The sequence below is a fragment of the Rana temporaria genome, chromosome 13 (genome assembly GCF_905171775.1).
Source record: "Rana temporaria chromosome 13, aRanTem1.1, whole genome shotgun sequence".
NCBI classification, from domain to species: Eukaryota; Metazoa; Chordata; class Amphibia; order Anura; family Ranidae; genus Rana; species Rana temporaria.
Genome location: NC_053501.1, coordinates 99,712,641 through 99,728,395, shown reverse-complemented (window position 1 = coordinate 99,728,395; position 15,755 = coordinate 99,712,641). Strand labels below are relative to the sequence as shown.

General features: G+C 42.7%; 1 protein-coding gene across 1 annotated transcript in view; it reads left to right on the top strand.

Moving 5' to 3' along the window:
* RPRD2 (regulation of nuclear pre-mRNA domain containing 2) overlaps positions 1 to 14,135 on the top strand; it is an 88,509-nt gene extending 74,374 nt beyond the window's left edge. Inside the window, 5 exon segments of the mRNA XM_040332700.1 lie at positions 348 to 639; positions 2,705 to 2,825; positions 2,827 to 3,041; positions 3,269 to 3,463; positions 10,624 to 14,135. Of these exon segments, the coding sequence (XP_040188634.1) occupies positions 348 to 639; positions 2,705 to 2,825; positions 2,827 to 3,041; positions 3,269 to 3,463; positions 10,624 to 13,097 (3,297 nt within the window). The 3' untranslated portion in view covers positions 13,098 to 14,135.
* Positions 14,136 to 15,755: the final 1,620 nt, after the last annotated feature.

Here is a 15,755-nt window from a genome sequence, read left to right as displayed (position 1 = left end):
TCTCTGTAATGCGCATCCGCTTGCTCAGCAGGGGATCTCTGCACTATGCAGAGCTGACACAGCGCTACTGTTATCAATGGGGCGGTCCGAAGAATACGGACCGCCTGTCCGCTAACATCCCCCATCCATATGTTTTTATCGGATGCCGGTGAGTGTCAGCGGACACATCTGCTGCTCCATAGAGAGCAGTGGCTTGTCTGATTGGGTCTACATGGAAAAAACAGACAGGCGGACCTGATCGGACCACCCGTGTGAAACCAGCCTAAGTAATTTTGGTAAAGTCTTGTATAACATCACAACATTTTCACATCATGACTTTTTATTTTTTCCCCATTATATATTTATAGGCCTATAAAACGTTTGCTAATAGAGTAAATAATCTGAAAAAGAAACTTGATCAGCTTAAAGCCACTCTTCCTGATCCTGAGGAATCTCCAGTACCATCTCCTGTCCTTGATGCACCTTCTCCAACTGGCTCAGAGTCCCCCTTCCAGGGCATGGAGGGGGAGGCAAGCCCTTTGTCCCCAGAGGTTGAGCCTATCCCATCTGAATCTCCTGAGCCCCCCAAGGACAATCGCATTGTGGAAGATATGGAGCTTTCTGATGAGGATGCAGATGACGATATAGCTGCGATTATCCGTAAGTGGTTTGTTTCCCCAGATGCCTTGTACTTTGCAGGCAGCACGGTTGCTCAGTAGTTGGCACCACAGTTCCTTTGAACTGCCACCACTGCCCAGTTTGTATAGTTTGCATTACCTCTCCATGCTGGTGTTTTTGTTCCTCATCCATACAGCTAGCTCAGTTGGCTACCGACTGGTGTATTTTTATGAATTCTTATGATTGGAGTTTAAAATTGAGGTACAGTGTTTCTGTAGGAATTCAGGAAAAGAAAACCTGAAGAGATTTTTATGTTCTGTGTAAGATCTAGGGGGCTGACTGGATCCGCGGGATGTTACAGAAGTCTTTTTGTATCCATTTTACAGTAAATGATGAAAAAATGGGTATCTCGCACAAACTTGAGACTTGTTAAAGCGGAACTATTGGCAATTACTTTTTTTTTTTTTTGCCATCTGTCCCTTTAGGGAGATTCTCCGTCACTTCCTGTCCCATAGCCAAAACAGGAAGTGAGAAAATTCTTATAAATTAACCACTTGCTGCCCGCTAATGGTACATTTACTGCTAGCGGCCGACACAGCAAAGTACTTTTAAGTCTCAAGCCACTTTCTGTTTTTTGGGCACATGTTGGTCAGCAGGTTACAGCCAGCGATTGTTGGCTGTGTCCCTGCTGACTGGCAGTGGTCAATCACAGCACAAAGTTGTTTACAAACACAACAGCGATCTGGCTGTTTCCTCTTCCTGAAATCAACCGAGTTTAAGGCGAAAAGACTGCCAGATCCTGTGAGTAAAAGCAGCACGCACACACTTGTTAGGCACACAGTTAACCCCTTAATTGCATTTCTGACCACCCCTGTCACCCATTGGTGTTATTTAGTACAGTATCACTGATCGGTGTATTGGTGTCACTAGCAACATTGGTGTCCCTCCCAGACTGTGCCAGCGTTCGATTGCCCTCCACACGATCAGTCTTACTATAAAATGCTGATCACCACCATTACTAGTATAACGATTATATGAACAATAGGCACACAATCTTATAACCAAATCATTAATTTAAAGCGGTGGTTCACCCTCCTTAACAACAGTATAGCATTAAATTCGGCATAGTAGCGCGAGCTACAGTATGCCTGTCTGTATTTTTTTTATCCCCGTACTCACAGTGCTATTGTACATTGAAGATTCCGTCTGCCGCGGGGAATGGGCGTTCTTATGGAGAGGGAGGATGATTGACGGCCGGCTCTGGCACGTCACGCTCCCCGAAGACAGCCGGAGTAGGTCTCGGCTCTTCACGGCGCCTGCGCACAGGCTATGCGCAGGCGCCGTGAAGAGCCAAGCCTATTTCGGCTATTTCCGGAGAAGCGTGACGTGCCAGGGCCGGCCGTCAATCACCTTCCCTGTCCATAGGAACGCCCATTCCCCGGAATCTCCAATGTACAATAGCACAGTGAGTACGGGGATAAAAAAATAGACAGGCATACTGTAGCTCGCGCTACTATGCCGAATTTAATGCTAGAGGAAAAAAAAAATTTTTTTTTTTTTTTTTTTTTATATAGGGTGAACCCCCGCTTTAATCAATATAGGTTAATGAAAGTTGCCCCCTTTTGTGCAATACCACTTATGACATCCAAATATTCCATTCTATTAGAGGTAGTAGAAATATTACTGGGGAAGAGATCTCTATGAAGTGTCGCCATACTATCCACCAGCTGGAACGTGTCTGTAAACCCTGCGGTTTAAGTATTTATGACCTTTTTTTAAAGGGGTCATTAAATTGTGAAGAGTGCATTGGTTTATCACTTGTGGTGAAATACTGGGCAATAAGGAATGGGAGACTCTTGTCCCTTCAGAACACCAGAACTAGTGTCACCAGTAATTTTCAGGGGACAACCCAAAATGTGTGTTTTACGTTCAATAATGGTAAACAATTGGCGAGGGTGAAACTCCTGAACGGTGGCACAGACAGCAATAACCTGAATAGGTGTTCCAATCCATCGCCACCCTATTCAAACCTTAAGTTACCTTTTTAGTTTTACTATGTTATGTGAATAATTGGTGTTTGTGTTTTTTTTTTGTATTTTGCTTGTAGTTGAGGAAAGGAGCGAACAAGTGGAACCTCCTACTTCATCTCTCAAAGACACGACAATAGGCTCTGATTCTCCAGAAGCCCCTGAGAACACAACGCCGCCTCCTGTTCCAGCACCCGTCTCTGCTCCTGCTCCCACCACAGTCAGCGCTCCGAGACCTGCTACCCCCCTCTGCAATTAGTTCAACTACTACTTCACCAGTAACCTCCACTCCCTCTAAATCAGTAACCACTCCCACAATACCTCCATCAGTTCCCCTTGCATTGCCAAACTTGGCTAATGTAGACCTGGGGAAGATCAGTTCCATCCTAAGTAGCTTAACGTCTGCGATGAAATCTGGTGAGTGTTACATTTCTGCACATGAGAATTGTTTCATATGTTTGAGTCAGTATTTTGGCTGTTTTCTAAATAACATGAACAAATGCCTCGCATTTAATGCCTGGCTTAGTTTTGGTGCAAGAAAATTGAACCATTGTGTCTTTTTTCTCTTTTGTATTGGAAACCAACCAGGTGCATGATTTACAGTATATAAAATCTTGTTTTGTTTATTTTTTTTATTTATGTAGGAGTCAGTCCTGCAGGAAAGCCTTCTCCTGGTACCCCGACAACTCCTAATACAAATTTGGCTGGAGGATTAAAGACTTCAGTTCAGACCACACCAAACTCCTTGGCCAACATCCTCTCCAAAGTCGAGTTTACTCCTGAAAGCATTCTTTCGGTTTTGTCTAAAACGCAGGTTCCTGCTGCATCAAATCTGCAAGGTAAAGTTGGCACTGCTGTATTTGTGCTGTTTAATTGTATTTCGGTAAGTTTCATAATTGGTTGTTAGGTTATCACGCACACTGATATGCCAAATCTTGATCCTTTGCTCACGTTGTCCAGTATTTTCTCCAATCCCCACAGGACCTTTCAAGCCCTGATGAAAAGGGAGTTGTGAGCCCCAAAACGTATTGGCTTTTCTTACTGATGCTTTATCAAGATTAAAGGGGTTGTAAAGGTTCGTTTTTTATTTTTTTTATTTTTTTCCCCAATAACAAACGTGTCATACTTGCCTCCTCTGTGGAAGTGTTTTGCACAGAGCAGGCCCGATCCTCTTTTGGGGTCCCCCAGCGGGGCTCCTGGCTCTGCCTTTTCTCAAGTGCCCCCACGGAGAGCCGCAGTCCATGCGGGCACTCATGCTCGAGTCCTGCTGCGTCCATTGACACACGGCAGGACTCGGCCCATCTCCTGTGTCACTGGATTTGATTGAGAGCAGCAGGAGCCAATGGCTCCTGCTGCTCTCAAGCTATCCAATGAGGACCTGAGACAACAGCTGGAGCTACTGTGCTCATCCCTGTCGCTGGAACGATCGGGTTCAAGTAAGTAAAAGGGGGCTCTGGGGGGCAACTGCACTACAAAAGGTTTTTCATCTTCATGCATGAAGGTGAAAAATCTTGAGGGTTTACAACCCCTTTAATCTATACTGAACTTGCCATGGCCTTCATCTTTACACTTGCATTGCTCTGGGATCCATAGAGATACCCCATATGGTAGAGCACTATCACTTAAAGCGGGGGTTCACCCTATCGACGGGAAAAAAAAAAAAAAAATTATTTTACCTTAAAATCAGGCATTGTAGCGCGAGCTACAGTATGCCTGTCCCAAATTTTTTACCGCCGTACTCACCTTGTAGTCGTCAATCGAAGATTCCGGGGAATGGGCGTGCCTATGGAGACGGAGGATGATTGACGGCCGGCTCTGGCGCGTCACGCTTCTCCGGAAATAGCCGAAATAGGCTTGGTCTTCACGGCGCGTGCGCATAGCCTGTGCGCAGGCGCCGTGAAGAGCCGAGACCTACTCCGGCTGTCTTCGGGGAGAGTGACGTGCCAGGGCCGGCCGTCAATCATCCTCCCTCTCCATAGGCACGCCCATTCCCCGCGGGAGCCGGAATCTACGATGGACGACTACAAGGTGAGTACGGGGTTAAAAAAATCGGGACAGGCATACTGTAGCTCGCGCTACAATGCCTGTCTCGATGGTAAAATGTGTCGGGGGGGGGGGGGGGGGGGTGAACTACCGCTTTAAGATAGAAATACACCTGATTTATATTTTCTTTGTGTTCAGCATTACACTACCAACTATTTCCTACTAATGTTGCACTTTGCTGCCCTGTAACAAAGTGTCAGAACAAGGACCACCATAGCGAGCTCACTAGGTGTTTTAATGGAATCTAAATATTTTAACCTGCATATTTAACCACTTGCTGACCACCCCATAGCAGATTTGCTGCTACAGGGCAGCTGTTCTCTGTAGAATCACGTGTGTGTGTGTATGTATGTATGTGTATATGTATGTATATATATATATATATATATATATATATATATATGTATGTATATATGTATATATGTATATGTATATATGTATGTATGTATGTATGTATGTATGTATATATATATATATATATATATATATATAACTTCTGCCTAGGGGGCGCACCGATTCTGCTGTGATTAGGCACAGCAGAAGCTGATCAGTAGGTGCCAGCTAATAGATGTCCGCTGATCATCGGGAAGAGACTGGGCGATGCTCTGCCTATGTAAACAACTATGCTGCTCCTGACAGCAGGGATGATGTCACGTTTTCTTTCCATGCAAAACGGGGAATAAAATCAATTGCATCCAACACCGTACACAAACACTGGCTAGGCACTCATTTAACCCTTTGGTCTCCCTAGATGTTTAACCCTTTCCCAGCCAGTGTCATTAGTACAGTGACAGTGCAAATTTTTAGCACAGATTTACTGTCTTGGTGTCGCTGGTTCCCACAAAGTGTCAATGTCCGATTTTTTTTATTTTTTTTTGGTCTGTCACAATATTGCAGTCCTGCTATAAGCCGCTGATCAGTCATTGCTAGTATAAAAAAAAAAATAGTATACATCCCATAGTTTGTGGCCATTATAAATTTTGCGCAAACCTATCAATATGCGCTTATTGGGATTTTTTTATTTTTTTTTTTATCTTCTGACGTAAAAATCAGCATGGTTTTGCTAGAAAAACATTAAATATTGTTTTAAGCAGAGGCCCTAGTGTATATAATGTTGGTGTGGCAATTTTTTATGCCATGCAGTATTTGCGTATCGGTTTTTCAAACACAATTTTTGGAAACTAGTTGTATGACTGCTGTCCTGACCCAACGACTTCAGTGATTGAAGTCCCTCACCTGTAACAGGTATGCAGATCAGGAAAGTCATGCGTCCTTTTAAGGTTTGTTTTGCGACGCAGAAACCCAGAAGATTAGTATGCCAAGCCATTAGCATTTCCAAAAGGAAAGGTCGGTAATAGCAGTTGGCATGTTCCTTTTTAGGTAACGGTTTTCCTTTAAAACGGTTGAATAATTTTTGGAAAACCATAATCGGGTCATTGGTTATGATTGTCAAGTAACTCTTGAATTGCAGCTTGGATCTTCTTTAGTTTGTGCTAAATAAACATTTTATTTTTTTTATAACTTTGCTAAATAGTTGCACTGTTGCTGTAGGGACTTAAGGCAGCCATACATTGATTAAAATTTGACTGGGTCATTAGGGAGTGACCAAGTTCCAATCCATGTAGGGGCTTGCTGATTGTACAGAAGTCAATCTACAACCAGCCTGTCCGGTTTTTCTGGTACTATCAGTGCTGCCAACTATAGCCAGTAAGACAGTGGGGAAGTATCCCCACTGTCAGAACTCGATAACACCGCAGAATGGCGGAACGAAAAAGCTGTATGCCCAGCTTTAAAAGTCGGACTAAAATTCCGACTCATCATTATACAGTCACGGCCAAAAATATTGGCACCCCTGCACTTACAGATAATGCATCACTTCGACCAGAAAATTGTTGCAATTATGAATGTCTTGGCATGCTCATGTTCTTTTATTTGTATGGCACAAAAAAGTGGAGAAACAAAAAGCCAGATATGACACATTCCGTGCAAAACTCCAAAAAATGGACTGGACAAAATTATTGGCGCCTTTTCAAAATTATAACTAATTTCTTTCCAAGTTTGTGATGCTCCTGTAATTACACTTGCTTGTATCAGTGAACAGGTGCTGACAATCTAAAAAACACATCGGCAACCAGGTAACTTGGGGAAAAAATTGACTGGGCTTTTTCAGTTGTGTGCCGCATGGAGAAAAGAGCTGCAAAGAATTCTAACGTTTTGAGAACAAAAATTGTGGAAACGCATGGACAAATCTCAAGGTTACAAGTTCATCTCCCAGAGATCTTGCTGTTCCTGTGTCCATTGTGCGCAACTTTGTCAAGCTACAGTGCCTTGGGCTGTAAATGTATCTCCCTGGATGTGGATTAAAGGGGAGGTTCACCCTAAAACTACTTTCTAGTATTACAATGCCCCGACACATTACAATACAATTAGGCCTATTTTTTTTTTTTTTTTTTATGCTGTACATACCTCGGTACAGCTAATTCACCCGCGGCTTCCGGGTTGTGAATCCCACGGGAGTGGGCGTTCCTAACTTGCTGGTGATTGACGTGATGACCAAAAACTAGCTCCCTCCGTCGCGTAAGCTGCGTCACGATTGCCGAAAGGAGCCGAACGGCGGTGCGCTGTATAGCGCCGACTCACCATTCGGCTTCTTTCGGCAATCGTGACGCAGCTTATGCGACGGGGGGAGCTAGTTTTTGGTCATCACGTCAGTCACCAGTCACCAGCAAGTTAGGAACGCCCACTCCCGCGGGATTCGCAACCCGGAATCCGCGAGAGAATTAGCTGTACCGAGGTATGTACAGCATATAAAAAAAAAAAATAGGCCTAATTGTATTGTAATGTGTCGGGACATTGTAATACTAGAAAGTAGTTTTAGGGTGAACCTCCACTTTAAAGAGAAAAATTGATCAAAGATTGCAACAAAGGAATGTTCGAATAGTGGATAAAGCTACAAATTCAAGCTAACCTTCTGGCACAGGGTACAACTGACAGCTTACATTAAATGTTGCCATCTAAATGAAAAGGAATGTTCTGGTAGAAGACCCAGGAGGACCCCACTGCTGACAAAGAAATATAAAGCCAGATTGGAGTTTGCCAAAACTTACCTGAGGAAGCCAAAATCATTTTGGGAGAATGTGCTGTGGACAGACAAAACAAAATTACAGGTTTTTGGTAAAGTCTACTGTTTTCAGGAAAAGAAATGAGGCCTTTAAAGAAAATATGGTCCCTACAGTCAAACATGGAGGTTCACTGATGTTTTGGGCTTTGATTTGCTGCTTCAGGCACTGAATGTCTTGACAATGTGCATGGCATTAGGAAATTTGAAAACTACCAAAGAATTCTGTGGTGCAATGTGGGGCCCACTGTCAAAGTTGGGTCTCCGTCAGAGGTCATGGGTCTTGTAGAAGGACAATGACCCAAAGCACCCAGAAATGGTTTAAGACAAATTGCTGGAGGGTATTAAACTGCCCAGCAATGAGTCCAGATCTGAATCCCTTAGAGCAGTGGTTCTCGACCTCAGTCAAGTACCCACAACAGGCCATGTTTTGGGAATGTCTCTTGGATAAAATAGCTGTCCAAAATACCAAGCCATTGACTCTAATTTAAAGCACCAGTGCAAGATGAAGGAAAACCTGCAAACATGGCCTGTTGGGGGTACTTGAGGACAGGGTTGAGAACCACTGCCTTAGAGTGCCTGTGGAGGGATCTCAAAACTCCAGTTGGGAAAAGGGGAACGCTTCCAATCTGAGACCTGGAGCAGTTGCCGAAACAGTGGTGCAAAAAAAGAATTGATTTACATTATTTTTTTTCAAGGGGTGTGCTATTAAATAATTAATTGAGGGTGCCAATAATTTGGTCCAGTCCATTTTTGTAGTTTTGCATGGAATGTGTCAGATTTGGCGCTTTTGTTTCTCCACTTTGTGTCATACCAATAGCAACAAAAGAAATAAACGTGAGACTGCCTAAACATTTGTAATCGCAACACTTTTCTGGGCAAAGAGGTGCGTGAGCTAATAAAATCCAGGGGCACTAATATTTGACCGTATATTAGAATTGGTAAAACAAAAAAATAAAACCTAGGCCTGGGAAAGACTGCATTGTAACTTTGACTTTTTTCAAGGTGAAAACACAGTTTTTTATGATTTTGTGATTTACGCGCCAGCATCCTGATTAAACTGATTGCACTGGCCTTCCAAGGGGATTGTTGGGAATGAGCACTGTGACCTCTATTAAAGTGTTTCCCAACTCCAGTCCTCAAGGCACACCAACAGGTCATGTTTTCAGGATTTCCCTCAGATGAAACGGCTGTGGTAATTACTAAGGCAGTGAAACGGATCAAATCACCTGTGCAAAATAATGGAAAGCCTGAAAACATGACCTGTTGGTGTGCCTTGAGGACTGGAGTTGGGAAACACTGCTCTATTAGACCCCTTTTGCACAGGCATGCCGTTTGTTTTTTTTCCATTGAAGGATGAATAACAATAAATGCATCTCTATGAAAAAACAGATGATCATACATTTGCTTCTGTCACCCTTTGTTTTTTGAAAGGTGTCAAAGCCCTATTTTTTTCTTTGGATTAAACGGAATGGATGAAAAACGGATGTAAACGGTCAAACTTGGGACTCAAGTGGTCAAGCACTCCAACTGGAGGATGTAAAAACGAATGACAAACTTATGTAAACTTCATCCAGTCTTTCTTTTAAAAAATGTGATTTAACTGATTAAGGGCTCTTTCACACATCGTATGTCCGCTTTTTCATCCATCCGTTTACAGATGAAAAGGGGACATACATTGATCCCTATGAGATAGATCTCATCCGGGTCCCCAATCCTCCGATTCTGCAGATGGAGGAAAACCCTATTTTTCCATCCGTAATTGGATCGGGTGAACACGAACAGACGGAGGAGAATGGCGATCTGACCGGGCGGTCCCCGCACAGTGTGCGGGGACCGCCCTGTCATCCGCCGGCTCAGCGGGGATCAATGGAGCGATCCCTGCTGAGCAAGCGGAAGTTCACAGGTAGGATCATCACAAATCCGTCCCGTGTGAAATAGCCCTAACGGTCCACATGTGTGAAAGGGGGAGACAATACCCATAAGACCCCTTTCACACATACGGGATTGTTGGTTTGTCCATCCGCCAGCTAGAGTCCCAGAGACATTTTTTTTTTCATGCAAAAATGGACTGTTTTACATCAGTTCTTCGATCTATCCCTTTAACAGAAGAAAAATAAAGCTTTGATTTGTTCCAAAAAATGGATGTTGACAGAAGCAAATGTAAAGGATTATCTGTTTTTACATCCGTTTTTCCATAGAGATGCATTGGTGTCCTTTTTTTTTTTTTTTTTTTTTTTGTTTTCATCCGTCAATGGATGGACGAAGAAAAATTTACAAATGGGCCACATGCGTAAAAGGGGCCTAATGTAGCATGCACTCTTTTGACAGGAAAAGAACACAAGGTCCTAATAGTAGGATGCTTTAATCATGTTTAAAAATTCTCGGGTTCTTGCCTGAACATATACAGTATGTATAAAGTCGGCCAACAAAAATTCAAAGGTTTGAAATTATGAATTTTAGGTGGAGGGAGTCTTTAAATCCGCCGTCTCAAACTGGTGGCCCTCCAGCTGTTTTGCGAAACTACAACTCCCATCATGCCTCTTCCTGAAACTGTCAGCCTTGCAATGCCTCATGGGACTTGTAGTTTCGCAACAGCTGGAGGGCCACCAGTTTGAGATCTCTGCTTGAAATACAAACACAGGCTTCCAATTGTGATCATGAAAACGTCTTCCCATTTGTGAATCATAACGGCGGTAGTTTTGGGTTTTTTCTTTTTGGGTTTTGATCTGTAGTCATATAAAATAGTCACACTTCAGAATTTTTCAACAGTTGAATTCAGATAAACATTGCAAATTTGTGCTATATCCTTTTTTATTCATTCTTTTTTCTTTACAGGTTTATCATCTTTGATTCAAAGTGTTGCTGCAAGCACCGCTCTCTCAAGTGGATCCGCAACACTCAGTACATCCACTGCACCAATGAACACTACTTTACAATCTGTAAAGGACAGAGTTACTCCCTCTGTAACACCTCCCTTTGTGTCTAAAAACTTTGGTTACTCCCCAACAGACCCAAATCCAGATACTTCCCTCACACCTGCCAGCAAACCACCTGCCCCTCCCAGTTCTAGTGTAACACAAGCAGTTAGTACCGTTGGATTTTCATCTCAAACACCTGTATCTGCAGAGAAGACAAATAGCCAGCCGCCTGAGATACCTAAACAAGCTGAGGAGACCGAACCATCGAGTCTAGAAATGAAGATTCATAACTTCTTAAAAGGAAATCCAGGATTTAGTGGTTTAGATCTGAACATTCCCATTCTAAGTGGCTTGGGTTCCAGTGCTGTGCCTGAGACATCATCTGAGTTTCAGAGTGGACCCACCAGCACTTCTCTAGATAATATAGATGGAACTCCGGTACGTGATGAAAGAAGTGGTACGCCCACACAGGATGAGATTATGGACAAACCACCTTCAAGTAATGTTGATAGCGTTTCCCTGTTATCAAAAATAATTAGTTCTGGCTCCTCTACACCCAGTAATACAATGTCCCCACTTTTAAACAAAGACAGTGACTATCAAAAGCTACCACCTATGCCAGCGTACAGACCCTTCGGTATTGGTGGAAGTTCTCCAAATGCATACCGGCAGTCCTCTGATATAATGGAAAAACCTTCAATAGTAGATTCTACTCTGGATACATTTTATCCAGATACATCATTTAATGAAGATGAAGACTACCGTGCGTTTGATTTTACTGGTCCTTCACCATCAACCATTGGTAATCTTGAGTCAAAATCTATTTTACAATCAAACATGCATTTAAACTCAATGGAATATCCACCTGTTACACAGAGTTACAGTCAAGTCCCAGACTATAGTATGCAGCCTTTTCCCCCATCTGTGCAGCCTCCTTTTATTTCAGGTGAGAACAGTGGTAAGTTATCACCACCTCCTGATAGGTATGGTGGCTATAATATAAGAGGAAATCTAGAATCTACTAGTTCACCTTCCCCTCTCAAAGATGACTCATTGTACCCATCTGACACTAACCATAATATCCCTTTGTTACATCCCAGTATGCCTCAAAATAGACATTCAGACTTCCTTCCAAAGAATAATCTTCCTTCTGTAAGACCACCAATTGCATCTACTGAACAATCGGGCCCAAGTGTTGCAGTTTCTACTACAATAGAGTTTAAAAATATGCTGAAGAATGCATCTCGCAGACCTTGTGAGGAGGGTCCCTTTGGACAGTCAAGCCTAGATGAAGATATTCGCATCTCTGGACTTGGTCATGTGGGAAGATCTTCCGACGTCCAGTCTGAAGAACAATATCGCATTGAAACTAGAGTTTCATCCTCTTCTCTAGACTTGTCCGATAGTACAGAGGAAAAGGGAGCTCCTATTGAAACATTAGGATATCACAACATGGGCAATAGAAGAATGTCAGGAGAGCCTATTAAAACAGTAGAGTCTATGAGGGTTGGAATGAAGGGTGGTAGGGGGCATGGCATGGAAGGAGGTAGAGGTGATTGGTTTGACATGGGTAACAATGAGGGTACTTTTGATGGCACACAAAATGCTGATGCACAGCCTTCTGTCAGTGGCAATGTTGGCTTTAAACCTCAATATGATGAGCACTTAACTCGTTTTCCAGACTCTGTCAGCGATTTCAGAGCAAACAATATTCAACCTTTTGAACATCGGCTACCACCTCCACCCATGGCTCTTCCATTGGATCGAGGTGGGCCATTTCAGATGGATCAGACTGGACCACCTCCTGGGCCTCCACCTGTTTTGCCTCCTGACCCAGGAAGTCTTTTTGGTAGAGACATGCCTGTTGCACCCCAAATGCCCCCTATGGAGCCACCTCAAACATTGCCTCATGTTGCTCATCCTCCTTCAGATCATGCAAACAATCCTTTCCCTCTTCATCACACAGCAGAGCATGGTGGCATGCAGTTTTCTCCACCTCCCCGTTTAGATATGCGCAATCCATTCTCACAGGACCATGGTGCTGTTCACCAGGGAATGATGCAAGAACCCTACTCAATGCATTCAAGCTCGGGAAGGGATCAAGGACCTATGTCGCATGACTACAGTGGCCAACACAGCCAGCCCCATGGTAGGGTAAATGAACCTATGGGCCATCATCCTAGAGACCATCATGGAAATTTTCCTGGTTCTCAACAGCCTCACTTCAGCTCACATCATAGAGACTTCATGAACACCGGTGGTCCAAGGCCACAGCGACCTCACTTCAGGCCTAGGGAACCTTTTCACAACTTAAAACGACCACGGCCACCTTTTGGAAGGGGCCAGCAATTTTTTTCCCCAAAACGTCCCTACTACCCACCAAGATACTAAAGGCTGTTAAGACACTTTTGAAGATGTGGCAGTGATTTTCATAAATGTCCCCCAATGAAGCCTGGCTTTGGCATGGATGTAATGAGGTTGTAAGTAACCTATGTTTTAATCATAGTCCATGGTTCACCAATATGCCAGGTCAATTGGTTGTAGAAAAACTTAGGTGACAATTCTTTTGCTTAACTTTTCACGATGCCCACGTTCCTACAAGCCTAGATGGAACATCGGTGATGAAGCAGTTTCCTCGAAAGAATCTTCAGATCCTTGTAAACCTTACCTTAACCAAAGGAGCCAACAAAAAAAAAACTGTCCTGCTTTTTGCTCTCCAATGAAGCCCATCTAGATCATCCTATTGCTCTCTAAATACCAGATAGGTGAGTCACAAGGGGAAGTTTAATAAAAAGAAACCAAAAAAACACATCTGTGTTTTTTGAATCAAAATAGTGGAATCTTTGTCTTCTTAACATGTTAACATTTCTTCCTCTGCCTACTCCCTCCTTATTATCTTCACACCCACAGTCGAGAGAAATGCAGCTACAGGCGCAGTTCAGCTACATTCCAGCGTGACGCGTTTCAGGACGTGATCCAGCTCTGGGAAATTGCAGCTGAAGTCCTTGGAGTATGAGAAGCAGTGTATGAACACTTGGTGGCTTTACCAATACTCCAAGTTGTACATGGTTTTGTTAATTTTTTTTTTTTTTTTTAAACAAGGGTAGTCAAAAGAGTACTACGTAGTGTGTTAGTTTCTACTAACTGCTTATTTTATGCCCATTGTTTGTGCTTAATACGTATACAATGTTTTTCACCTGTTCATGGAGAACAGATCTCATGATCCTTTCCTACAAAATTTTGTGTGTAATGTTAAGTCCACAGATCCGGAGGTGCATAAAATAGCAATATTTAACACCGCTATGGTAGTTTCACATCTTGCTCTTTTTAGCCTTGTAGTTTAACTTTTCACAGTGTGAAACTGATATACCAAGTGTTCTGAAGGTTTTCGAATATTTCAAGTGTATCAATAAACATTCAGTTTCTGCATAATATGCTTCTATTTCCACTCGGAACAAAAGGTTTTCTAAGTTGGTCATAATGAGAAGACCAAACATTCTGACTGTTTGAATACAGCTGAGTATCTATATTGTTGGTGCCAGACAAGTGTTGTCATACATTCAGGAGTCTAAAACCTTGTACCACACGGTTCGATTGTTGGCCAACGAAGCGTCTGATTTTTGTAAAAATGGCGTGTGCCCGGATCTTGTCTTGCATTCTAACGTTGCACAAATTGTCATGCCACAAACATGAACGTAGTGATGTTCTACGAGGAATTTCAGCTCTTGAGCGCCACCCTTTGTGCCCCTTCTACTAATTTCACGTTTGAGCATTGATTCCGAGCATGCACTATTAACTTTTGTGTGACCATCAGAAGATCTCACGTGGAGCTGTCCTTTGACAAAAAATTACTAGCCTGTTGTCCAACATTTTTGTTGGTGGAAAATTGGACAACAATTGTCAAAAGGAGCGTACCAACACTAAGAATTTTGGACAACAGACAATCAATCCCCTTCCAACAATCGAACCATGTACAAGGCTTTAGTCATGTATACATGAGCTGGCACACCCAGTGTTATCGTAATCTCAAGAATTATTGATGTCGGTCTTGAAATACCAAATCAGGCCTTTGCCCCTGAGAACTGGCCAGGGGTTTCAACTCCTTTTTTAGAAGGTACCCATAAACCTAGTGCTTGACTTCCCATCATTTTGTATATCCGAATGGGCTATTTTGGCCTTTTTTTTTTTTTTTTACTACCTGCTTGATGACAAATAGCTTGCTGGCTTTAAAGAACAGACATTTGGTGTGACATTGATTCTGTTAACCTCCTGAGCATACACTGTGGGTAAAATCCATCTTGCAAGATGAGATTGCAGGAGTGGTGAATGTAGTATATAAACTACCCAGGTTTCTTCATGAAGCTTTGAACTTCACAGTCCAGGAAACCCTTTTTCCCCACTGGTTGCTCAGTATTCCTTCTATACCTGTTGAAGACCAAGTGCTAAAATTGAGGTACAGATTTATATCTAAAACATTTGCTCAAACAGACTTTCTGATTTAAGGCAAAGGGAATGATGGATTTAATGTACTCATTACATGCCCCAGCACGTCTGTGAGCATGGTTTTCTGTCCTTCCTTTGAGATTACCATGTAAAAAAAACAAGACTAAATTACAGCTCCACTTATGTAAAGGGAATATTTTAAGCGTATCTAAACCCAAAAACAAGATGTGGTGGCTACACTAGTTTTTCTATTTTCAGGCTCTTTCCTTTTCACCTGATGAGTCTTGCTGTAATGTACTTCCTGGCCTAAAGTGAAACCACTGAGTCACAACACTTTTTTTTATAATTTTTCCGATGTTTCGGAATCGAAGATACAAATGTTCTACACCCTTGCAGGTTTTTTTCCCCAGTTGTAAAATAGATCTGTAGTTATAAACTTGGCAAATTCCATGATATACCTGTAACCTCTAGAGGACCCCAAAACACGTCCTGTTATGCAGATAGGGATAGGTTCCATTGGTCAAAAGCTTGCCATCACCAATTCTACACATTTCTATTAGCCAGTGAAGTTTTGGTTAGGAGTCTGTATCCATTTGCAAAACGCAG